Source organism: Sander lucioperca, chromosome 6 (assembly GCF_008315115.2).
Source record: "Sander lucioperca isolate FBNREF2018 chromosome 6, SLUC_FBN_1.2, whole genome shotgun sequence".
Classification (NCBI taxonomy): Eukaryota; Metazoa; Chordata; class Actinopteri; order Perciformes; family Percidae; genus Sander; species Sander lucioperca.
This window is the reverse complement of record NC_050178.1, coordinates 1,455,786-1,480,121: the sequence shown is the minus strand read 5'-3', so window position 1 is coordinate 1,480,121 and position 24,336 is coordinate 1,455,786. Positions and strand designations below refer to the sequence as shown.

At 40.2% G+C, this 24,336-nt stretch overlaps 1 protein-coding gene across 2 annotated transcripts; it reads left to right on the top strand.

The window, feature by feature from the left end:
- Nucleotides 1-406: 406 nt before the first annotated feature.
- Nucleotides 407-24,238, top strand: LOC116041658 (rho guanine nucleotide exchange factor 25-like). Of its 2 annotated transcripts, none has more exons than XM_031287644.2 (17): nucleotides 407-499; nucleotides 2,405-2,510; nucleotides 11,369-11,691; nucleotides 11,784-11,882; nucleotides 14,895-15,022; nucleotides 15,352-15,418; nucleotides 15,719-15,822; nucleotides 17,138-17,207; nucleotides 18,294-18,383; nucleotides 18,485-18,577; nucleotides 18,898-18,948; nucleotides 19,275-19,352; nucleotides 19,938-20,129; nucleotides 20,222-20,402; nucleotides 20,493-20,698; nucleotides 20,796-20,928; nucleotides 23,305-24,238. In XM_031287644.2, the coding sequence occupies exons 1-17, from the start codon at nucleotides 440-442 to the stop codon at nucleotides 23,397-23,399; spliced, it is 2,076 nt and encodes a 691-aa protein (XP_031143504.1). In that variant the 5' UTR covers nucleotides 407-439; the 3' UTR covers nucleotides 23,400-24,238. The 2 variants fall into 2 exon arrangements, with proteins under 2 accessions (XP_031143504.1, XP_031143505.1); XM_031287645.2 differs by having other exon boundaries at nucleotides 440-499; nucleotides 20,796-20,876.
- The last annotated feature ends 98 nt before the right edge of the window (nucleotides 24,239-24,336 follow it).

The window sequence follows — 24,336 nt, the reverse complement described above, 5'->3', positions numbered from 1 at the left end:
ATAATAAAGCATTTTAAGTTATTCTGAAGCTATTTGAGTTAGTTAAAACTCCTGCATTGATAATGATCACAGGCTGAAATTAGCCTATGGGACCTGTGGGACATGGCTGGACCTGCCTAGACAGATTGACCCCTTTCTTGTCCAGAAGGGCCTGTGGAAAGATCCCACTATAATTGAGCAGCTGTCCTCATCTGCCTGGAGGAGAAAAATACCTGAAGCAAAGCATAGATTGTCTACTTTTATCCTTGTGTTGGACGTCAGGCAGAACAACAGAGATCTTCTTCTGAAGCTTTTCAACTTGTTTTCTGTCTTTTGATTAAATAAAAATCAAAGGAATGGGCATGGATGCTTAAATGAGGGGAGAAGACTACATTTAAAAATATTGAGGTGAACAGAAAGGACACCATATTCGGAAAAACAGAAGAGAAAGCGATGCAAAATGAAGACTGGCAAAGTGCATAGGAGGACTGAAGAACTTCTAGGATACAGGGTTGATAAAGTGAGTGTCTTTGGTCCAAGTGAGGTGATGGAAATAACAAAAGTCAATGCTAAAAGCTAGCATATATCAACTTGGGTTCCTCTTAATTATTATTCACATAAATGCTGTAATTGTGTGAAATGTAATGGAGTAAGACCCATAAGAACAGAACAAGAGGAACACACCTGAAAGTAAGAAGATTCTGTATGCTTTTGTTTATGTCAGATCTTAACCTTGCTTTAGTCAAATATTTCCCTCTATACAGTTTAATAAAATGTAGATTTTTTTATTGACAATATTCTTTCATGTAAAACTGTAATAGTGCTCTTCTCATGTGCTGACACAATTTTGCTACTGTTTATGTGGAGATTAAAATTAAACAAGCTGCAGAACTCTTTTCCAATATACCCTCTAAACATGTTCAACTGTCGTACTTAGACTTGTTTCTGTAGTAATAATCAGAAAAATTTTATTTTATTTATCATAGTATTTATCAAGCTTCTCAAAAGTGCCATTTTAGTCTTAAGTGCTGGGAATTCATGAAATTTACTCGTACTTTCAAACTTAAGTATAAAAGCAAGTTATCAAATTTCTTGAAGCTAAGAATCACTCTTACTCTCCCAGTTATTTAAGACAGCTCAAGTGGTTAGGGGTTGCTAGTTGGGGCTTGAGATAGCATTGAGAAGACGGAGACGTACGCCAATCTTTCAAGAGAGGAAGAATGTTTTTGAAATGTTTGACGACGAACAGTTAATCAAACGGTATCATTTGGACAGAGCAGGCATACAATATTGTACAATCTAGGCTATAGGCAGGTCAGTAAACAGCACACCGGTTTAACATTTGTAATTAAGACATGGTGGAAAACAGGTTTATCTTTCATTTCCAATGTGTATGTCATAATGTATTCTCTTGAAAATTCTTTATTGTCAGATGTGTGTTGAATGTAAACTCCTCTTAGGAATCTCACCATTCAATGTGAATTTATTTGAGAATATTCTTAAATATGGAAATCTATCTAGTGATTGATCCATGCCTATGTCGTCATCATAAAATCCCATTTATGTTACAGCAAAGTGTCGCGAATCATCGCTAAGACTGAAACTTAAGTTATAGTCCTTCACTTCACTTAAATTACAACTGAGATGCTTGATAACTAACTTTAAAGCGCACTTTTAAAATGGAGTTAGCCTTCAGACAGAATCAGACTTCTTTGGCTGAGGATTTCATGTTGTCCTGTACTCTCCCCATCAGTTTAGTCCTCTCAGGGAAATTCCTCAGATAAGATTAGAAACCACTTAAGCTGATGCAAAAGTAGAAAAGAGAGAGGGGTGGAGAGAGAGCTGAAATAGAGTGAAAAAGTGGTATAATTAGCTCAATCACTCTTTCTGTTCTGTTAGGCCTATAGTCTTTTAACTAATACTTGACATATGGTTGGCTAATCTACATTGGTTACCTATAAAATGCAGAATTGATATTTTATATTTCTGAATTATTGTGTCCCCTGGCCACGGTGAGATCACTGAGGTCTACTGACCCAGGTCTTTTGGCTGTCCCGAAATCTAGGCTTAAAACAAAAGGCGACCGCGCCTTTGCAGTGGTAGCTCCCACCCTCTGGAACCTTCTTCCCCTAGTTATAAAAAAATGCAGAGTCAGTGGATGGTGTTAAGAAGCTGTTAAAAACTCACCTGTTCCAAAAGCACTTTGTCCTGGAATGGGTTGACCCCCTGTGCAATTTCTATTGTTTGAGTGTTTAACTTCTATGTTTGCTTTTATTTTTGTAGTTTTATTTTTATTTTGTTTTTGTTTCTTTTTATATTGTTATCTCACAATTTGAACTTTCTATTTGTATTCAATGTTGTACTGTACAGCACATTTAAATACAACTTACTTACTTTAACTTGTTTAATCTGACTTTTGTATAAGGTTTCAGACACCAGCCGGGAGAAACTGTTATCGGATGAAAACAATCAGGACATCCAGACGCAGTTCAAGTGTGCCAGGAAGTCCAGTGTGGCTGCAGGATGCAAAGGTAACCGTGGCTCTATCTGCTGTTCTCGTGTCTTCAGTGACTTTGAAGAAATATTGTTGTTTACTGTTGTGTGCACCTCTCATATCACCCATAGTGTGGAGCTATCTGATGAAAAGGAAGAGCAGCGTTCACATCAGACTTTGAAAATGTTTCACTTTGCACACAAAACATCATAGATACATTTCTGATTTTAAATACTAAATGCAACAACAAACAAAAAGCACACACTACTTTATCCTGATGATTAAATATTGGTTAATTAGTAGTGTGCACGCACATATACAGAAGCATTCAGATACAATAATCCTACATTGTGGAGAGATCAGTGCTTTACAGCTCACATGGATCATGTGTCAGCACAGTTTTTAAAGGCTTAACTCGACAGCCAAAAGAGCAAGAGCATTTTGATATTTTTATAGCTGTAATCTGTCCTCAGTGGATTGAGATTCCAGGGTTGTGTTGGTCTAGTGACGCGAATGTGTGTGCGCGTGTGTGCGTGCGTGCCTGCGTGCATGCGTCAAGTTGTCTAAAATATGTGTAAGACACAGCAGCTGTGTTAGAGACGGATTCATCTCTTCCTGTTTTTTTTCTTCTTCACTGACTTTGTCCATGTTTGGGTTCATATGAGTTTATGCATAAATCTCCTTGAATCACACTACCGGCTGCCACGAGCCTGGACAGCTGCGCTCAGAAGATCATTTAGTCGTGAATGCTTAATCTTGGCTTTGAGATTAAATCGGTCTGCCTCCATCCTGCCAGCTCAGTTTGCTGTGTGTGGGATATTTCCAAATGTTGGTTTTTCCACAGCAGAGGAAATGCTTTGGTACCTGTGGTGACAAAAGAGACTGCCTTATTGATTAGGAGGGGAGGTTTTTTACCTGTTCTAAAATAACATATATGATGGATCATCTTTGTTGATCTGATTTGATTCATAAATCATCTGTAAGTGCAAGTACATCTGAGTAACTGGGGCTGCACAGTCAGTTACATACTGTACATACAGAGAAACTCCAGGCTTCACAGTGGGAGTGTCATTGTCTTTCACAGAAAGGTTTTTTGAATTTTCTCTAAAACTACAGTATGTCTGGGTAACCTTTCAGTACAATTTGCATTTGTTAATTTGTTGTTGGTGGCTAGCTCAAATAAAAAGCAATTATCCAGTGTATCACAAGCAAAAAGGAAAGATTAAGAAGAAAAACTAACTTACCCTGTTTATCTTGTAATGACTCCTAAGATTTTTATTCTGTGGTCCCCAAAGTTTGGGAACCACTGACTTAAAATACAGACATTTGGGTGCTTGTTCTGTGTTTGCACATCTGCAGCTGTTTGCACGTTAGTGGGTCTTTGCTTGTGATGGCATGTACAGTGCGTAAATGCATGCAATAACATTTCATTTAAATTTGTTGTTGTCTTTGTTGTATGGGCGAAGAGAAAGTCAAACAGTTTGCTTATTTCATATGAAAAAGCCATGATTGTCAGTGTACTAAAGGTCCCACAGCCACAGAGCAAACACTGAGAAGAGAAGCTGATGAGGGAGGTGTGAAGAGAGAGGGGAGAGGGAGCAGAAAGGGAGTGGAGAGGAATTAGAGGAGGTGGGACTGGGAAACAGATGCTGGCATAGCAGTGCAGCATGTTAGCCACCACCCCCTCCCTCATCACAGCCCCTCCCATTCCCTGCCTCTCTGTCGCTCCCTCACTTATTTTTGGTCCCCCTCATAGTCTTTGGCCACTATCTGACTACACAGAGAGGCTTGAGGGTGGAGGAGAGTGCTGTCTCTCTGGTGTTTTTCTGCTGTTATTCTTCAAATCATGGGATAGAAACAGAATTTTTTTTTGTCTTGTCTCAGGGGTATCTATGCAGATTTGGACAATGACTGTGGAGTGCTCTGTACACTTTTTCTCCCATCTCCTCCTTGTATTACCGAAGGAATAGTGTGTGTGTGTGTGTGTGTGTGTGTGTGTGTGTGTGTGTGTGCGTGGGTGTGCGTGTGTGTGTGTGCGTGTGTGCGTGGGTGTGCGTGGGTGTACATGTGTGTGTGTGTGTGTGTGTGTGTGTTTGTGTGTGCACATGCTGATCTGTATGCCCCTCCAGCATGATGTCTGCTTCTGATAGTCTTGAGTCTAGCAGCAGGAGTGGATCATCATGAGAGGGGGTCACCACCAGCGAGGGTGTGGGTGTCAGCACCTGTTCAGAAAACTGCTCAGCAAATGTGGCTGCTGCTTTGTTCGAGTTAGAGGTACGTAGATGCTGTAGTTGGTCTCTGACTGTGGAGTGAAGTTTTTACTTATATGAAACAGCTATTTTTATTGCTTGTATACAAAGTGTTGTCCTGTAGAAGATGCACTTGGATGTTACTTATGTGTCATACATCAATCTGCATGACTGGCAATAATTACTCCCCATCCCCTAGGACAACAATAGAAATAAGCCATACATTGTAGGGCTTTATTGTGTTATCCTGACTTTTCCTTTTATGTAAGCACTCTGCCCTAATTTGAGGTTGAAGGAAAATAAGAAAGCCTTATATTTCTTGTTACACTCTTTTTAAAATTATTTAATCAACAATATAGTTGTCTTTTTAAGTCTGTTGACTTTTTACTACATTTAGTAAATGTTGATTTTGGGGCTCCATATATGACAGCATATGAAATGAAACATTAGCTTACATTAGTAAAGTCTTTTCTCTTTTATCTCTTTGTTCCTCTGTGTTCCTGCGTTAGTTAGTTTTCATAACAGATGGATTTTTGATGGAAGATAAAAACAGTGTAATTTTCTTAGGTTCTGTACCCCAACAATACAGTAACTCTGCTTCAGAGCAAAGGCAGCTGGACGTACACAAACTTTTGGACATGCACATAGGTAGACCCACATAAACACATCCCATTACTGCCCCGACCCTTAAATCCTCTGTTGTTCTAGTTGCTCCGGCGGTGATTACAGAACAGCTCTTCTCTGAGCTGCGCTACTCTGACAGGCCCTGCAAATAGATGTGTTAAATATATAAAAATAAAAACAGCCTTGAGATTTAGTTGCCTTGCTTTCTCACCTTTGATCGCAATGTTGAATAAAACATCTCAGACACTTGTCTTTCTGTCAGTATTGCTGCTATACAAGGTATTTTCTTTCTGTCTGACTCTAAAAATACCCATTCTGTGTGTTTGTGAGTCTGTGGATGAGTTTGCTTTGTGTTTATAGAAAGCCTAGTTACAGGCACGTTAGCACCGACTCTCCTTTTTTCATCTAATCAGTTTTTCTCTTCTTTCATACCGTTTCTATTCTTGTGGTTGCAGGAATACTTTTGTTGCAGAGCCCTTTTCTTGCATTTTCAAGTGTTGTTCTTCTGTGGTTTAGGGCTTTCTCCTCTGTTTTTTTTGGCTTTCTGGTCTCCCTCTACCTCCCCTGAAGACTTCCTTCTTATAACTCCTTCAATGTGTGATCTCTCTCATTGAGTGTTTTATTTCGTTTAGCACAATGTCCAACAGCTATTTATAAAGGCAGGGAAACTCCTCCAGATAAAGTATGTTTGGTTGAACTTACTTATCTACTTATCTAATAAGATAGAATTGCTTACTTATTACTATCTACTTAAATGTCCTGCCAACAATCTCACTGTCTCATAACACATGCATCACTGGGGCTCAGAAACTGCCATGACTAACAGTCCATTAGTCCACCAGTGTGTGTGAAGTCATCATTGCCAGTATGTGAAGAAGTAAACATGACTAACAAGCACAACAGCGTTTAGTACCACTGATCACCTACATATACAGCAGTTTATCTGTAGGCTCAGCCATGTTGCACTTGTTGGTTGTGTGTTTTTCTGGATTACTGTCGCTGAACCACAGGACTGCCTGATCATTAAAGCACACAATTAGACAATAAGACATGAGTCTAATGTGTCTAAAGTGTCAGACACTGAGAACTCAGTCTCCTCCTCCTCAAATTTATTTCTAGAGCAAAGGCAATTCAAAGTGCTTTACATAATGCATCAAACAGGGAATATAGATTAAAACATAAAAAATGTAAACTAAAATAATAGAAACAATTTTAAAAAGTAAAAGATAAAATTGAGAAATAAATACAAGATAGGCCAAGGTGTAAGTGCGAGGTGCATAATGATAAGTGATTAAAGCTGCTATAATCAAATGTTTTTTTTTATATCAACAATAGATCAAATGATCACTTATTTGAAAGAGTTTTTAGTGGTGATGAACTCACAGAGAATATCACCCAACTCTGCAGTTCCCCTCAGCTCTACAGAGATTTTAGCGTCTTTCAGCTCATGGTTTTGGTGTGGAGATCGTTTCCAGCCACAGCAGGCAGCTGTTTTCATAGGAGCCCGAGAGGTTTTTGTTTAGCTACAAACAAAAACTATGAGGGATGGCGACAATGTACGAGTGAGAAGCCACATCAGCAGCCTTGAAGCGCTGTGGGAAAAAGAATGTGGTGGCATGAGGAGTAGATGTCCTGCAACACTGTGAAAACTGTAACTGGGTCAGTTGTCAACACACAGGATGTGAAGGGACATTAATCAGAATTATTCCCGTTTACCAGCAAATACTATCGCCCTTATAATGGCTCAGGTCACAGACGCTAAGAGCAAAGAGCAAAAAGAGTGAACAAACACTTATACATTTATATTGATACCTGTAGACATATGGTAACATAGATGATGAAATGTGTGTTCAAGTGCCTGGTGTATCTCAGTTTGATATTACTTACTGAACCATTTTATGATGCAGCTGTGGCAGCTGGCCAGTGGGTAGCAGGTAGCCTTAACAGTTAGCGACAGCAAAACTTATCAAATGTTTTAAAGTTAATTAAGGTACCGTCCAATGACTGACAAGTAGAAGCTGTTGGCAGCAGCATTTGCATGTTTGGAGTGGGATAGATAGACTCTGTGTAAAGGTGAGTAGTTGACGCACAGGGAGATCAGCTGATCAGATTCTGCTTTAACCCTGAGCTCCGTTCTACTTTTATTTGTGGCCACCCGTTTCCCGAGGCTTTTAAAAGGGTGACAGCAACTCTAATGTAGCATTTTCCTACATGCTAAAAGTCCATCCTCGTGTTTAGGAATGAAACCACTCATTAGTTTAATGTAGAGCAAAGAAGATGACAAATTGATGTTTGTGTGCGTTTTGAGTTCTATTAATCTATCACTTTCCTGGATTGATAAACTGTGCATTAACTCTGTTAAGGAGTGAGTGGATGCAGACGACATGAAAGTGACTGATTTGTAGTTTTAGTGACAGCGGTTTGGACTGAAAAGTATTTTTCTTGGCAGTGTTCCAACAGGAAGTGAAGCAGGCCTTTTAACCCCAAAATGACTATTTGATTCCAATAATGACAATTTCATACTCAACACTGATAAGCACACACAGAATATGAAGCATAAACATATTCAGCGGCCTGGCATGTAACATGTGTAAAGCTTTAGTCATGCTTAGACTTGGTGAAGTGTCATAATTATGTTTGAAGCTCGAGAAGCATCTCAATAATTCCTGCTGTTGCTGACCATGACCATGTATGGGGTTTAGTGGGGGAAGATGTAGTTAACTGTCTCCTCCTAGCCATCTGCTTTAGTAGAGAGAGGGAGAGAGACTTCCATGAGGTAAAATCGGTCATGGAAGCAGCACTCAGCACAAATATAATATATATTCTTGTCATGTAATCTCTTCTCTAATGTTTCTTCTCTTTATACACCTAAAATTATAAAATATTGTAGGTTTATTTTTGTGGAAGGATTTTGTATTGTAGTTATAACTGTAAATATACCACCTTGCCTTTAACATTACTGTGAAACCCAAAGTCTAAATTTTTGGTTAGCATTTAAGTGGTTACTATTTACCCATCAATTCAGAGATTGTACAAATTACAGATTATATTACATCTCACATATTGATGATGGACTACTACAACGTTTTACTCAAACAGACAAACTGCCACTTTACTAATAAAGACCCTCAAATTTAAAATCATACTATGGTGAAAATTTAAAATTAGCATACTCAGAGAGAGTAGATCATACTAAGTCACTTTTTAGTAAGAAAGACATTGCTGGCCATGGTTTTGACGACTACAGCTTAAAAGAGATTGTTTTAAAGGTAACAGTTAAAAAACGTATATCTCTCCACACCTGCGTGTCTAGAATAGGTGTATCAGAAGTAAACTCCTGCACACTGTCATCACAGCTTTATTATTGGTCTGTTAATTTCACTCTCGCGTATGAAACTGTTGTGAGCCACAGTGTAGTGCAATTTGCTGACACCGAGCTGCCAGGCAAGTAATAATCCAACCTACAGGATTACTGTTGGCGAGACTGACCCTTCACTAATGTTTTGGTCCCATTTACTGCCATCTCTTCCCATCTGGGTAGATGTGTTGTCTGAGCCAATGGGGTAGCCGAGAGAATCAAACCCCACCCAATCTTAATCCATCCAGTAATCTCTATGCAGTAGGGAATTTATGTGGCACATAAAACCACCATGACAAACAGGTCCATGACAAGTTACACAAATCTTCCCCAGTGATACGTGTGAATGGTTAGAGAAAATGTTTTTCTTAAAATTGAACATCCGGTATTTACTATTTTCATGGACAGAACGTTTATACAAGAGGATGATGTTTAATATAATTTGGATGTCCATAAAGCCTGCATGCGAGGATGCATTCACAGCATGCGTGCTTGCAGGCTGACTGCTGACACTCCCTGCAGACCGGATAGTGGGCCAGCTGTTGCTCTGTGGGAAAATGACACATAACATAAGCGCCTCAAACAAACATGACAAGCTGAGTCGCTAAGCTCTGCAGTGGTTTGGATGTCACAATGACGATTATGCACCATTAAGGGGCAGTTCAGGAAAGGCTGATGTGTTTGTTGAAAACCCTGCAGTAAGGTGCACTTTTTGCATCATTTCAACAGATGGTAAGGTGGTTGTTAGTGGTCCTGTATGATCTGATCTTGATATATGAAAAACAAGACAGACATGTCTTACTCTGCTCAACGTGACATACAGTATGTGTGTGTATATGGGCATGTGGATGTTTGCACCAACCTGATTCTTAAGAATTTGTTCTGGTATGGTCTTATTTGAGTCACATAGTGACTTAGTTAAATTTAGTTAAATTACAGCCTTTCTGACAGTTATGGTTAATTGCAGGGATGTTGTTGGGCTGTCTTGGCTTCTATGTTGCACAGAGGTCAGGGACAGTGCCTGCAGAATGGCAGACTGGGGTGGTGGTTCCCATTTCTAAAAAGGGGTACCTGAGGGTGTGCCCCAATTATCGGACTATCACACTGCTCAGCTTCCCTGGGAAAGCTTATGCCAGGGTGCTAGAAAGGAAGCAGTTGCTATGAGTCATTCGGTACATTCAATACTTTAGTTTATAACTTAATATCTGCAAAACTAATGCTGTACTTTGTGTTTAATTCTAAGTACCAAATGTTAGCCACGCTCGACTAAAATGGTGAACATGCTTAATTACACCTGCTTAACATCAGCATGTTAGAATGCCATTGTGAGCATGTTAGCATGCTAATGTTAGCTTTTAGCTCAAAGCACTGGTAATGGAGCTTCACAGACATGGCTTACATGGCTGTAGACGCTTTTATTTTTATATTAACATTATAAATATACAGTAAAAAAAACCCCACAAATGATCATCACCAATGTTGTGAACAGTAAACATAATATTTGTGTATTTTATTGTAATTAGGCAAGATTTGCTGGTCCCCGTGAAATAAAAGGAGAACTGACATGAAGCAGGAAGAAAAACCCATTATTTAGTATTTCACTGTCAATATGGCATCTTGTTTAATTGCAGTATCAGGCAGTTTTGGCAAATGGCTGACCCAGATTTCCACTGCCTTCTTGAAAGCTTGTTATTATGATTACAGCTTACATAAATGTGCTGACTGGGAATAGTGGCTTCTGGTAGGAGTCCAAAACGACAAAATGAGGCTCCTGAAAGATTCCACTTTGCTACGATCAGCAGAACAGAGTGAAATGTTAATGTTAGGGTGCTTGATTAAACAGTGTGGTAGAGGATTATGTACCAGTTTCCAAAATCAAGAGACTTAAAGCTGTAAACAAAATCCAGCTGTGGCGTAAAAGGGTGTCAGCGCCAGTGTTGGTCCAGCCTGAGTTGTAGAATGAGGGCAGTTCATTGCAGATGTGATGTGTTTAGTTGTGACTGAGGACAGGAAAAAATCATTCCAGTTTGCATTCTTTAAATTTTATTGTTGAGGGGTTGGTGGTTCAATCTCCATCTCTTATGTAGTTTCAGGCAGCATTGCGTTCTTTTTAAATAAATAAAAAATGCCGAACAACTCATGTCATGTTGTCTGCATGTCACAACATGAGGTGCACCTCTGCAAATGCAAATTATGTTTTTGTCAATGCATTAAAAAGAATACTTTCCATGTTCAGTTTAGATTTATTTTAATGGCCTCTATTGTCCAGTATTGCCTATTGTCTAGTATTGCTTCTTACACAGCTTAGTAAAAGCCATAGACTGTATAAAGCACAGTGATGGACCTTTGGTTGGTGATATCACATTTTTGGTTTAAATGCACTTTCTTTTTTAGACAGTGTCTAACAAATGCATTATATAAATTCCGCTTAAACTCATGAGTCCTTCCTCATGAGAACAGATGTGTTTATAATGATTTAGGACCGGTAGGTACAGTAGCTGCAGCTACTAAAGTTACAGTTAGGGCTTAACACAGGAAATTGACCAACATTTTTGTGCAGAAATCTGTCTGCAGCGTCTGACCTGAGAGGATGTACCCCACAATTAGCTGCTGTATGTTAACCCAATCCTTTTCTCAATCCTTTCTTTCTTTTTCTCTCTGCAGCAGAGTCATACTCTGTGGCAGGCAGTACCGTCAGTATCACCCCATCAGTAGGCCCTGTGCCCCACCAGGCCTCAGGCAGTTCCAGCCCCTGCTCACACTCCTCGTCTGGAGGATCACGGCACCCTGTCAGTGCCCTCAAGAAATGGCTCACCAATCCCGTCCGCAAGCTGAGCTCTGATGCCAGAGGAGGAGCGGGAGAAGTCGAGAAGCAGATGTGCAGGTCAGACAGGAGGCAGCCGCCATTGCTCTTTTCCCACAATGAAACTCAGCCGAGGCCTCTGGATCCGCACAACAACTACACCATCCTCTCGTCAGGAGACACGGTGAGACCTAAAGACAGATGGCTACATTTGTACCTCCTGAGGCAACATTTTATGTTCTTGTTTGTAACGGTTGTTGTGTTTGTGTTGTACAGGTGTTGAAAGACAGTCTGTTGAGTCCAGCAACTCCTTCTCCTACACAGCCGCCTTGTCAGAGCTACTTATCTGACCTCCTGCAAGGCACAGACACACAGGTCTGTCTCAGCAGATAAAGTACAGTTGTCAGTGAAGCTGATTGATTGATTGATTAATTGATTGAAGATTGATAAATCCTGAAATGAAGATGTATTAGAATATAAGAACTAAAGAACTAGAAAACTGAATCATATGAACAAAGAAAGTAGAAAAAGTTAGTTTTTTTTACCTTGGTCATCTGGTCTTCAAGAACATTATAAAAATAGTTTTCGGTGCAAAGAAAGTTGGGGAACATATAGTAATAGTAAAAAGTATAGTAATACAGGTTATTACTGCAATGGTATGAAATGACACATTGTATAAAATAAATATTTTTTCTGATGGGACAATAAAAATACAAAGTAGTTGAGAGAAACAAATGAACAATAAAGAATGTCGAAAGTGCTCCCACCACTAAATTCTTCACTCCCCTTACAGTTATTGTAATACTTTCAGTAGAACCTCTCTCATCATCAACCCCTTAGGTAATGCAGGTCTCATGAGTTAATAATGTATAAATGACAGAAACACATACACCTAAATGTCGATACAACTCTCACTGAATCTATGAATTATAAACGTGCACATCTCTCTACATCCTGTTCAGTTGTATTAGCATGTGAAAAGCTTTTTATTTGCACACATCATTCGACTTCCATCAACTGTGCTAAATGAATAGCATATATTTTTGCTGCATATTTTGTGTTTATGCACACACACAAACACACAAGCACTTACGACTACTTTCTGATAACCCTACACTGTAGTGAATACTATTTGAAAGGCCCTGTGTAGTGGAATCAATCCTGTGGGCTTTTCTAGACGGCATCTGGAAGTAATTAACTAGCAAAGCAGTCTGTAAAAGGCTGAAACAGGGTCAGGGTTGGGGGTGAGGAGTGTACTGTCATGACACCCAAGAAGCCTGAGCAATAGAAAGCTAATTAGCTGTTGGCTGTAGGATTGAGACGGGTTTACCTACACGTCCAGCTCGGCATGAACTTGTAGTTCTTGTCTCCTTCCTTCCTTGGCCGTCAACTGGTCCAGTTCCTGTGGCATTGTTTCACATTGTTCTGCTTGATAAATGACTGTCCTCACTTTCAGCCTTTCTCAGTACAATGGCCCTTTGGGACATATACAGTATGTAGAGCCCTGCAGCTTTATGTTTACTTCAGCTCCTCAGCCCTTAAATGTTGTCCTGCCCAGGTCAGGGTAAATATAAGCCTAATCATCTCTATAAATTAATAATTTGGCATTTTGGGAAATATGCTTATTTGCTTTCTTGCCGAGAGTCAGGTGAGAAGATTGACACCAATCTCACGTTGGTATGGTAAATATAAAGCTACACCAAGTGGCCAGTTTAGCTTAGCTTAGAAAAAGGAAACAGCTAGCCTGGCTCTGTCTAATCTCTACAAAAACCAAAGTGTAAAAATGGTAAGTCACTCTTTAACAAGGAGTTATATGACCGACTATTTATTGCCTGGGAGCAGTAACTTCCTGGAGTCTCTGGCACATAGCTCAAACACATAACCCCTTGTAAAGTGTAAATTGTCATTTATACATGTTGGTAATTGAACGGATTAAACAAAGAGATATAACATGTTAATTAGTGAGCTTCAGAGGTGCTGATAGGCAGATTTTATTACCTTTGGACAGAGCCAGGCTAGCTGTTTCCCTCTGTTTCCAGTCGTTAAGCTAAGCTAGGCTAACCGGATGCTGGCTCCAGCTACAACCCCAGAGACATGAGAGTGGTATCAATCTTCTAATCTAACTCTCGGCATAAAAGCAGATAAGCACATTTCCCAAAATGCTGAATTATTCCTTTAACCTCCTTGCCGTTTTCAGAGGAGCTAATGGATTTCAAGCTGATGAGAAATTACTGTAAGAGACAAGTTAACATTTAGAGCAACAAGCAAGCTAAGCTTATTTTTATTGGCTTCTGACTAGTTGATCAGAACCAGAGTGAAGATGGAGTTTGAATAAGCCTGAGATGTTTCTCATAGGCAGGATGTGTGCTGGGTAAAGACGGGAACAGTCGACTCAGACAGAGTGAGAGAGCAAAAAAGACTGAAGAAAATAAACAGCAGAAGGATTATCATCTAGTGCACCGAGGCAGAGCACAAAATGTGGTGAGACTACAGTTTGTCAAGAGGATTGCAGTCAGATTCACATTAGATTATACTGCTTTTAAGTGCGGAGTGATAGTTGTTACATAACAACTTTCCATACTGTGGTCAATTACCCCAACCTTTATTATCTGACTGGACAAATTGTACAAATGTTGCTCATTATTCACCATCATCTGTCGGGCCTGATTCTACTTTTCCAAATGTCTCTGCCCAACAGTCTCCTCAGCAGCAAGAAGAGACTTAAGAACTTAAAAAGTTATTATTACTCTCAGGTTACTTGGGATTTGGGGGGAGCAGAGTGGAGCATAAAATTGCTCTACTGATGTGTTCCTCAGAATTAGGACCCTCTCATCTTTATATATTTCTACAGATGTGTGCTGGCTGGGCCAGGGGCTGCTGTAGATGAAGCTTTATGATTTAAATTTGTGTGGTTGATGCCCAGTGGTCAGAAATCATGCTTCACCACAGCGCTTGGAAGAAGTACTCGGATCATTTACTCAAGTAAAATACAACAATTTAAGGATACTCCGTCACATTTTAAAGTCTCTAAAGTTCTCTAAAATTTGCTTTATTTGTTAAATAATGGATGATTTTACCTCTTAACCTCAAAATAAAAACCATCTAAGAGGTTTACAGGGCAAATCTCTCATCAGTAAAACTGCTAGCAACTCTAATAAAAATGTTAATCTGAGGAGTACCTAGTAATTATAGCTATCAAATAAATGTAGTTGAGTAAATGGAAATACTAAGTAAAGTACCTCAAAATTATACTTCAGAACTGTACTTGAGAAAATGTACTTTCCACTGGGTCACTGCCCTACAGAACAGGATATGTCTGTCTTCTCTCACATAATGTGTTACAGTGATGCTTACCAAAAGCTGTACTGTCTTGTCTGTGTGTTTTAGAGTCAAAGGTCCAGCATCAACACTCTCCAAGGGGAAGATGGCTGCACTGTGACTGATGACTCAGCCAGCCAGTGGTCTGCTACTGTGGACAGCGAAGAGGAGAGAAACATTGCCTTAGAGAAGAGCATGTAGGTGTTGAACTCTACATTAAAGGAGTAGTTTGATATTTAGGGAAACATGCTCATTCACTTTCTTGCATAAAGTTAGATAAGAAGATTGATACCACTTTTGTTTTGGACAGAGATATTTTCAAAACAGCACTTGTGTGGATGGGATTTTCTTTGAGAACGAAGACAGGAAAACAGTGTTTACAAAAATACCCATGTACGTGTGGACAAGGCCTAACTATCAGCAAGAAAGCGAATAAGCATATTTCCCAAATTTGGCTATTTTGCCAAAATGTACATTTCTATTTCTTAATGTCCTTTGTTTGCTGTTTTCAAAATCTCTATCTCAGATATGTGCTGACAGAGCTGATAGAGACAGAAAGGTTGTATGTGGAAGATCTTGGACTCATAGTGCAGGTATGTCTCTCCTCCAGTCTTTAGTAAACAATCTGCTTATGACATTTAGACATATCCGAGATCCCTTTATCAATAACACTGCAACATTCACGTCTTAAACTGACTCTCCAAACCTCTGATTTGATTAGTGACATGTGTCCATATGTGTGTGTGTGTGTGTGTGTGTGTGTGTGTGTGTGTGTGTGTGTGTGTGTGTGTGTGTGTGTGTGTGCGCGTGTGCGTGTGTGTGTGCGTGTGCGTGTGTGTGTGTGTGTGTGTGTGTGTGTGTGTGTGTGTGTGTGTGTGTGTGTGTGTGTGTAGGGCTACATGGGCACCATGGCCAATCAGGTAGTTCCAGAGGACCTAAAAGGGAAGGATAGGATTGTGTTTGGAAACATCAACCAGATCTACGACTGGCATAAGAAGTGAGTCAGAGCCCCCCTCTGTCAGTTCCTCTGAATATGAACAATCTCTTATAGTTTACACATATTTTTTTCTGAGCTCCTCGTGTTTCATGGTGGTTCAGCGTGTGTCACGTCCCCTGTGGCTGTTTGTTTCCTGTGTGTGTGTGTGTGTGTGTGTGCGCGCGGGGTTCCCGTGAAATTTGATCAAGACTATTTCCCGGTTATGACGGTAAACGGGAAATAAAATAAAATAAATAAAGCAAGGAGTGCGCGTCTATTGTTGTCATACGGTAACGCCGATGCAGGCGACGGTGCCGTACCGTAGCTACGGTAATACAGGCTCACTAAATCCATTACGCAGCAGTAGGCTACATCCGTAGAAGCGGAGAGAGCGTTTTCTATCTGCGGCCAATTTGTCACGAAAATCCGAAACCGCCTGAGCGCAGAGTCTATTGACGCTCTCTGCTTCTTGAAAGGACACTTCCAGAAGAAAAAGAAAGAAGGGCAGGGTGAGAATGCATTGTAGCCAAGGCCTAAACTAAAAGAAATATGTAGCCTAAGTTGTCACGAGTTCAATGCAATGCTGTAGAGCGTTTAGGCATTTTTTTTTTCCCAATTCAGTTTTACATAGGCATGTGGCCCTGTCTTTTGCAGTGCACAGTTGTACATTTCTATGGGTCGTTTTCTTTAATTTAGTTGAACTTGTATGTGTTTTAAAAAAAAATATGCCTGCCCTGCCCTAATAAATAAATATTTGGTTAACTTCGAGTGATTATTCCCGTTTGCAGCCGCTTACACATCTCAACATCCACAGAATGGATTTCGTTTAACAGAATGGTTTAGGAATCATTCAGTGGTTTACTTTAGCAGATTTCGTTATTTTTATAATGGAGTTCTGTTAAATATTGGTTTTATAAGGGTTGCCTAGACTTAGGTCACAGATATTCCACCTGGCATTTCATAAGTAGCGCTGCAGCAGATGTCACGCACGCAGCTCACTTGATCACGCAGCAGAATTGATCATTGCAAACTGTGTTGATCGTGGACATACTACATAACTGTAGTATGACATAACTGTGTTCTTTTCCCCTAATAATGATACAAATAATATAAAAAATGTCAGTTTGGGATTTGGGAATGCATATTTGAATGATATCGATAAATTACTTGGGTTAAAAAAAAATCCCGTGATTCCCGGGAAATCGGTCGTCTTTTCCCGGGATCTGATTCATCTAATTTTCGGGAAAAATATTAAACCCGGGTCTAGTGTGTGCGTGCGTGCGTGTGTGGATGGATGACTGTTCCTGCCTGACTTTCTCTGCTTTGTTTCACACAGTTATTTGCTGGGAGAGCTGGAGAAATGTGTGGGTGATCCTGACCGCCTGGCCCAGCTCTTCATCAAACATGTGAGTCTACATCAGTGAGTTACCACCATCCATATGTGTCTTGAGCTTGCATCTGCAGAATAAACAGTTTTGCAATCATCAGCTCTCAAAGCTGACAATCAGTGTTAAAGATGCTCTGCGGAAACTGCGCAATTGGGGTGGTGGATGGGTCAAACACAGGACTTTCACCCAGGAGACCGGGGATCGTGTCCCACGTGTCACGTTTCCTAAACCCAACCGTCGCTTTCTTCTTTTCCTAAACCCAACCCCCTTCTTCTTTTACTAAACCCAACCGGTTCTTCTTTTCCTAAACCCAACCCGTCCACTGTATACGGCGCTCAAAATGCGTACAGATAACACGCCACTTGGCTTTAGAAAGTGGCGTGTATGTCTACGCGATAGCACGCCAAGTGGGGTGTATGTTTATGTCCGCTGTATACAGCCTAGACATACACGTGGATAGCTCAAAATGCGTACAGATAACACGCCACTTGGCTTAAGAAAGTGGGCGTGTATGTTTACGCAAAGTCATGATGTCATGTTGTTAAAACTGAACTTTGGGAAAACTATTTAATATCAAAGTGAAAACAGATCTCTACAAATTGAGAATGGAAGGAATTACAAACATATACAACAGAATAAATTGAAACATACTGATCACATGGATTCAATATTGTAAAACATAAAGGGTATATAAGGGGATTGTACATATCGGTATCAGTATATAGTGTCGTTACAGCAGAAAAATAAACTACTGGAGAAAAATCTGAAAAATATTTTGATTTGGTGCAGCTTTTCCAGCTCAGCTCCTCTATCCACTTCAGTCAGTGTAGTGTAGCACGCCAATTAATCCACGGCAAATTAAACCATTCTTTCTCAGCCACTGGAACTATTTAATGAGGCAAAGGTCCTGCACTGGTTTAACAAAACCCCCCAAAAAACCTCATGGGAGGAATGGGAACACAAGAAAACTGAGAGGAAACTAAGAGTCAGAGTAGCTCACAGGCTTAATTCTTCCTCTGTCCGTTCGTCACTGTCCCTCACACACAGATTATTTGGAATAATTGTCACATGAGCTCTCTCTCTCTTTAATTCTTTTATTTCCAGGAACGGCGTCTTCACATGTATGTGGTTTACTGTCAGAACAAACCAAAATCAGAACACATTGTCTCTGAGTACATCGAGACCTACTTTGAGGTGAGTAAACTGTTGTACTACTGTCACTTTTATTGGAGCTTTTTAATGACTTTTATTTTTTTTACTTAGGACACTTTCTCTCTTTTTCTGTGACCTGACAGGATCTCAGGCAGCAGTTGGGTCACAGGCTGCAGCTCAATGATCTGCTTATCAAACCTGTTCAGAGGATCATGAAGTATCAACTGCTGCTGAAGGTTTGCAGTTTAACATGGTTGTGTATCTGCATGCATGGCACTGTTACACAACATTAAAGATATAATCAATGTCCGCAAGAGAGGAATTGAAAAGGCAAACAGCTTCGGTCTTCCCACGAACTCTGAGGAAGGCCTGTGTGCAGTCAATAGGCTTTGTCTTATTTATAATCATGTAGACACTATAATAAAAGGATATTCACATCACGTTCACATCCAAGTAGCGTTTCCTCCTTTGTTTTTTTTATTATGAAGGTATTGTTTCCTTTTTATTGAAAATTATTAAAACTCTAAATTAACCTCTCTTTGACTGGTAACCCCAGGACTTCCTGAAGTACTACAGCAAAGCTGGAAGGGATGTTGAGGAGCTGCAGGTATGAGCTCATTACTTAATGTGAATACATATACAGTGAGCTGCCAGTTTATTAGGTACACCTACAGTAGCTACAACTAATACAACAGTCCTGCAATTAATCCTAACTTCATGAAGGTTATAAGGTTCAGTTTTTGTTGAACTGTTCTTTCAAACGTCTTGAAATTAGGATTTATTGCGGGGATGTTGTATTAGACTGCATTAGTTTCAGCTAGGTGTATCTAATAAACTGGCAATTGAATGTGTAAAGTACTATTCTGAGTCTGTATATCACAAAATTGTGTTTCGACTTCAACTGATTCTCCTCCATCCAATTTCTCTCATCAGGGGGCGGTGGAGGTGATGTGTTTTGTGCCAAAACGCTGTAATGATATGATGAATGTGGGCAGGCTCCAAGGTTTTGAGGTGAGATACTGATTATTTCCTGTCCATCATCACAGATGAAACGCATATCCAGGGTGACTAACTCTGGATTTCCACTGGATGCGGAACGTCTGCGGACCGGCTGCGTGCTCCACCATCCGTCAATACCCACTAGGTCCGGATTTGTTGCGGCACGGCTGCGGCCATGACTGACAGCTGTTGTCACGAGGACCCACATTATCTCGCGAATTCACGTAGACTAGAACCACAAAACCAACAACAGTTTGTTTCCATCCAGAGGAGTAGAGGGGAAACAACTCTGTGCTGTGTTTTCAAGGTGTAGTGCAGGGAAATATGATCCGCCGTGAGCACGGTGTATTTTATTTTGAAAATTAACCAGATTTTTATTTTGTTTATGTGCTCGACTTCCTGTCCCGCACTATCTGCCATGTGCTGAATTGCTGCGGCGCTCTCCGGCGTCCGGCAAAAATAGAAGCTCTGCGTATCTGCTCCGGAGGGCTGCGGACCGCCGGAGCTGGGACGCAGTCGGAACACAGCCGTTACGCATCCAGTGGAAATTGCCGGTTACAGTCTATGACAATGTTTGTGACGAACACACTGTTTCAGGGGAAAATAACGGCTCAGGGGAAGTTGCTCCAGCAGGATACCTTCTCTGTCAGCGAGCAGGAAAGCGGCTTCCCATCCAGAGCGAAGGAGAGGAGGGTCTTTCTGTTTGAGCAGCTGGTCATCTTTAGTGAGCCAATTGATAAGAAAAAGGGCTTCTCTTTGCCAGGGTACACTTTTAAGAACAGCATCAAGGTGCGAATGACACTGTGTTTTAAAACATCTTTAAAACATCTTTGGTTTAGTGTTTTTTTCTTAATGTTTAACAAGTCTCCTGTGTGCTTCAGGTCAGCTGTTTGGGCGTGGAGGAGCACTCTGAGAATGATCTATGCTCTCTGGTTCTGACCTCCCGCGGGACCAATGGCAGTGTGACGCGCTTCATCATGCAGGCATCATCTCTGGAAATACAGCAAGCTTGGTTTGATGACGTGGTCCAGATTTTGGAGAGTCAGAGGAACTTCCTTAATGGTACCAGAGCGTAGTGTTTCTTCAATAAAACCACACATTTAAGAGTTTGGTGCGTTTGAGTAATGTGACATCTCTTCCTGTCCACTGGAGCCCTTCAGTCTCCAATAGAGTACCAACGCAGGGAAAGCAAATCAAACAGCCTGGGCAGGAACATGAAGTCTCCAACTGCGTCAGCATCTGGCCTGCGACCTCACTCCTCTGCATCCATGGACCGACGCCAGAAGCCCTGCCTGCTCTCTTGCAACACCTCCCTGCCCTCTCTGCATCCACCACACCACAGCCCGGCCTTGAAAGTGGTAAGTGTGCAGCAACGCTCCCTTGCACATTGGTGTACATTAATACATTTCTCCTTCTCTGACATTCTCTTTCTTTGATTTATCTTTCTCTCTCAAGCTTTCTAATCCCTGTGCTGCGACGCCTCGAACAGCTCTCCCTCCACTTTCTTCCCCCCAGAAGCTCAGTTTGTGCACAGAGGTGAGACACGCCTGCCGGACAGCCAATGGCCTGCAGCCAGCACAGCATGCAGGTACATCAGTCTTACTTCACACAGCGGTGAAAGGTGTATCCCAACTTGTATGTAGAAGTAGAAGTAGTAACATGACAATTTAAAAGGTTAGTTCACCCAAATTAGAAAAAACACTTTTCACTTACTGGCTGGTATCTAGCAATGAGGATAGTTTTTGGTTTTATTTACCCATGTTTAGAGAATATGCATGTCTAAGATTTATTTTGCTACCCAAATACATTGAAGGTTAAAGGTATAATATGTAGGGTTTTTCTAATAAAACAATGTTAGACTAATACAAAAATGACTCTCGTTGCCAACGGTACTGCCCCAAACACATCCGAGAACTCACCAATCTGTCCATATTCAAATCACAAGTCAAAACTCACCTTTTTAGAACTGCTTTTAATGTTTGATTAATATTGTGTGTTATATATTTTTAGTGTGTGCTTTTCTTTCTTAACTCTGTAAAGTGTCTTTGAATATTATGAAAATGTATTGTTGTTATTATGAACATTGTTTTTTACATTGGGTGGATCAGATAGAGCTGTTATCTCAATGTCAGCAGCCTGAGGCAGTTTGTTGTCATGATCACTGATGATAAGGGGAAATTACTCACTGGTTGCCTTTGTCAAATATCCTGTTGTTGTTTCTGCGTGGATTTACAAACCAGGTCGACCTAATCTGTAGCCAGCGGTATTCAGTCATCCAGTTTATGGAAAGACTCACTGACCTGCTGTTTTATCTCATTCTCTCAGACTTCCACCAGGAGAAGGAAATGGTTTGATCACATATTAGATGTGCTTATCTGGCCTGATTCTACAAAGTCGCTCTCGTCCTATTGTTGTCCGTCTTGGTGTTTTTGGATCAGCAGTGTTGACATCCTGCTCTAGGTGCAGGAGTACAAACAGGTTTCTCTTGTAGCTACAATCTTTTTTTCTATGGTGCTTATCCCTCTGACTTTTCTTAGTTAACATCTGTTTCTGCACGTTACATTTTATGTAACAGCTCCATAATCTTATTTCTGTAAAATCCATTACTAATTACGAGGTTTTTCGTGTGGTTCGTGTCAGAATTTGAAAAGCACAACATTTCTGTAACTTATACATCATTTTTAAAGCTGCTCTAATCAATATTTTAACAATTGATCAATTGGCACAAATAATTTCCACCTCACACAGTTTTCCTCAGCTCTATGGAGGTTTTTGGTGAATTTCAGTTCATTTTTTTGGTTTTACGCCACACAACTTTACTGTTTTTGGTTCCCTCTCACCGCTCTCATCAGCCTAGTTTCAAGCAATGACAGGTGGCTGTTTTCAGGGGAAAAATCTCTAAAAACCTCACTGTAGGCTACCTGCTCAGCACCAAACAGCAGACACAGTTAGCAACTAGCTGGTGAACATGTTGCAGCATTTAGTAGCTAAGAGCTAAGACTAAAGAGTCAGATATTTCCCTCAGGAGTTGGTAGAGACAAAAACAGAGCTAAAGGAAAGTTAAAATTGGATTCACATTTGTCAGGTGGACAGAAACACAACTCCAAATGAATGATAATGTTGCTTCGTAGCTGCTCAATGTATAAATGAGCAAATGTTTGCTAACATGTTAGCTGTAATAACTGTTAAAAATATGTCAATGTGTTAACAGCGTGTTCTGCTTCCCTCAAGTGGCTTCCCAAAACAAAAATCATTTAAAGAGGACATATCATGAAAAACCCATGTTTTCAAATTATACATTTGGGTATCTGGATTGCCAAAACCACAAACTGTGAAATAAGAAAAACCCAGTCAGTTTTTTGTGGAATGGGATTTTACCATAGACTGTAAAAAAAAAAAAAAATACTGGACGTAGCAGCAGTGACGTCACCAATTCAGTTGTGGACTGCCGTTTTTCTAAACCTCGAGTATGGCATTTGGCCTTTGCCATCTTTTCTTTTTTTTTTTAAACCAGACGTGACCATATTTGGACAAGAGGGTGGAGCTGGGGAGGATGACGTGGCTAAACCAATGTTGATTTTCAAGTCATCCAGCGGAGTTTTGGCGGCAGATAACGCAGACCTCCGGGCACTGGCGCAGTGTATAGTCAAGATTGTTAATGTTAATATTGGGTGATGTGATTATTTGCATGAATCACATCATGATTTTATCTGACAGCTTAGCTAATGTATTTCAAATTTAATTAGTTCACAAAGTAATATACAACATTTCATTTACTTTTAGGCCACCCAAAAGGACAGAATGATGAATTTCTAATGAGGCGTTGTGTGCCATTACCATTAACTGTAACTGTTTTTGTAACACTGGAAATATAAAGTAGGAACGTTCTGTCTACTATTTGAAGTTGCACATATAAACCACACAAGTATTAAAAACATTTAATTAGTTGTTTTTTTCTTCTCAGGGTGTGACTTCCAGTTTCCAGGAGACCACATTAAACGTGGGTGCACATCGACCAAACAACCTGGATCACCTGAAGGAGACCGAGCAGTAAAATGAACTACGATGACAAATGAACTCACTTTACCTTTCTGCAGTAGGAGTGCCTCAACTGAGTCAGAGTGATCTATCAGCATTGTTTGTTTCACTCCTGTACAGTCATCAAGGTCTCAGTGTCTCCGTTCTTCACATTTGGCCCTTAATTTCCCTCCAAATATCCTTCAAATACCATCATTGTTTAGCCTAATCTGGATTTGATCTTGTATAATCATATTGGTTTGATTGTGTTTGTGTGTGTGCATACATGTTTGCACATGCACACATCTACAGAAGGTGGAATGTGTGAAAATGCGGTTTTGAAGAACCAGAGATTGTACTCCATATTGTACGTATATGTATACATTTCTTACTTTTTTCATTAGAATTCATGGATGAATATTTTTGTAGATCATAATATTTTCATAAAGGACCAATTCCACTTTATTTCCCCTGAGAACTCTAATCTTAAATCCCTTTATGCAGTTATACTCTGTGTTCTCAAATGTCTGCATCCTTGAAATCACTGAGTGCAGATTCCAGCTTCACTGTGGAGTCTGAATCCATACAAGTTGTGTATGTCTGTGTGTTCCCTGCGAACACCGTGTGTTCCTTGAGAAAATAGCTGTTTTCCCTTTAGTGGGCTATTTTAACCCTGCAATTGTTTTACTGTTATCTGAACCAAACACATTTGCAAACTCACACAGAGCACATGTCCTAATCAAGCAGAAAAAGGAAAAAGGGAACACAAAAGGTGCTCACTGGTCACTGTCATGTTGAATGTAAATAATCTCATGTGGGATCATATCAATAAAGCTCTTTGACTTGTGTCCTGATACACACAGAAAGGGAAATGCTTTTCAGATATTTGTCTTCATTTTTGGGGAAAAAAAAACAACTTCTCAAAATATTTCAGAGATACTGTGTGTTGGATAAGATGTTGGGTGAGACAACGGGTCCC